The sequence below is a fragment of the Plasmodium malariae genome, assembly GCF_900090045.1.
Source record: "Plasmodium malariae genome assembly, contig: PmUG01_00_13, whole genome shotgun sequence".
Lineage (NCBI taxonomy): Eukaryota > Apicomplexa > Aconoidasida > Haemosporida > Plasmodiidae > Plasmodium > Plasmodium malariae.
Genome location: NW_021638284.1, coordinates 48,996 through 50,650, shown reverse-complemented (window position 1 = coordinate 50,650; position 1,655 = coordinate 48,996). Strand labels below are relative to the sequence as shown.

The 1,655-nt window shown below is 20.4% G+C and overlaps 1 protein-coding gene across 1 annotated transcript; it reads left to right on the top strand.

Moving 5' to 3' along the window:
* PmUG01_00029400 (fam-m protein) lies at nucleotides 1-896 on the top strand (the record flags this gene model as incomplete). Its single annotated transcript, XM_029004466.1, has 2 exons — nucleotides 1-87; nucleotides 213-896. The coding sequence occupies 2 exons, from the start codon at nucleotides 1-3 to the stop codon at nucleotides 894-896; spliced, it is 771 nt and encodes a 256-aa protein (XP_028858876.1).
* Nucleotides 897-1,655: the final 759 nt, after the last annotated feature.

Sequence of the window (1,655 nt, the reverse complement as noted above, 5' to 3'; positions counted from 1 at the left end):
ATGAATCGAAAAAATAAATTATACCATTTTATAAAAATTTTTACTCTTGTTATTATATTCCGGACATATCTTTTTAACAGTAATGTGGTATAATAACATTATATAATTGTATTTTGTATTTTTTATATTTTTATTTTATTATAACCGTTAATACAATTTTTTATAATTGGATTTGTTAAATTAAATAAAGAATATTTACTTTATTCTTTTAGAGTATATTTAGTAAATCCATGGTTGAGAACTGTAAACTTGATAAAAAATTATATACAAGAAATTATCGATCACTATCTAAATATAAACAAAACAACGATTCCTATATTGCGAGGTTAAAAGAAGATATACGAAATAAAGGAAAATACGAAAAAGAAGATATACGTAAAAATGAAAAAGAAACAAAAGGAAAAAATAGCAATTTAAGTAGAACTCCATTAAATAGGGCGCAATACTACACGGAAGTTACAGATTATAATAATGGAATGTTTGACGGAAAGCATTTCCATTTTGAAAAAAAATGGATTAAAAAAAAAGATTATGATAAATTTCTTGAAAAGAACAGGAAAATTAGTGATATATCTTTAAAAAAAATAAAATTTAGAAATTATAAATATGGAGTTGCCTTACTTTTTTTTTTTTTCTTTGTGGGGATAGGAATACCGCTGTCACCAGGTTTAACATTTTTAGATTATAAATGGAAAGATATTAAAAAGGTACTTGGGGAATCGTTCACAAGAGCTATGAAAACTATATCAGAATCTATGGGAGAATATTCTGAAATAATCCTTTTTATCTTTCTTATGATTATATTATCTATTATACTCATATTAGTGATTTATAAGATATTACGAAATAATGAAAAGTATAATAAAATTAAGTTGATGTCTGAATATGACAAATAATAATGTATATTTATCTTTTTATAAAAAAGTATTTATTATGAAGTAATATATGCAATATCTTTATAGATATTCTTAGTAAGAATACGTATAATTTCTAAAATATTTTAAATGCACATATGTTCAACCGGCCTCTTTTATATATAACAAAAACAACAAACTTTCTTCACCTTTTTGTAAATTGAAACGTTCTAAATTTTTCTAATTTGTAATTTATATTATAATTGTAACATAATTTTTTATTTTATGAAATGTATATGTTTGTGTATTAAAATATATATCTATGAATATATAACTTTGTAATTTAAAATGAATATATAATAGAACAATACACAGAATTATATAAAACTGTGATAATTTATATTTTTATTAAAAATTTGCGCTGTATACATTACTTCTTATTGTTATCTAAATTATTACTTGTTAAATTTTATGAGAAAAACTATTATATTAAAATTAACAATAAATGTGCCTTGTTTAGTATTTCTTAAAAAAAAGTGGATATATTTCATTACGTTTACATGTGTATATATATTCTATTTTACTTAAGAAAGAACTTATTTTTTATTTATTGTATATGATATCTTTCACTCCAAATAAATTATTACACGTACTAATTGTAAAATGACTTTAAATATATTTTAGTTTTTCTTGCATCTTATAAATGTAAATAATAAATATATAATAATGTAACATCTTTTTTAGATAGGTTTCCAAGTATACGAATTCTAATAAATATTTTAATTTTAATCCTTTTAAAAT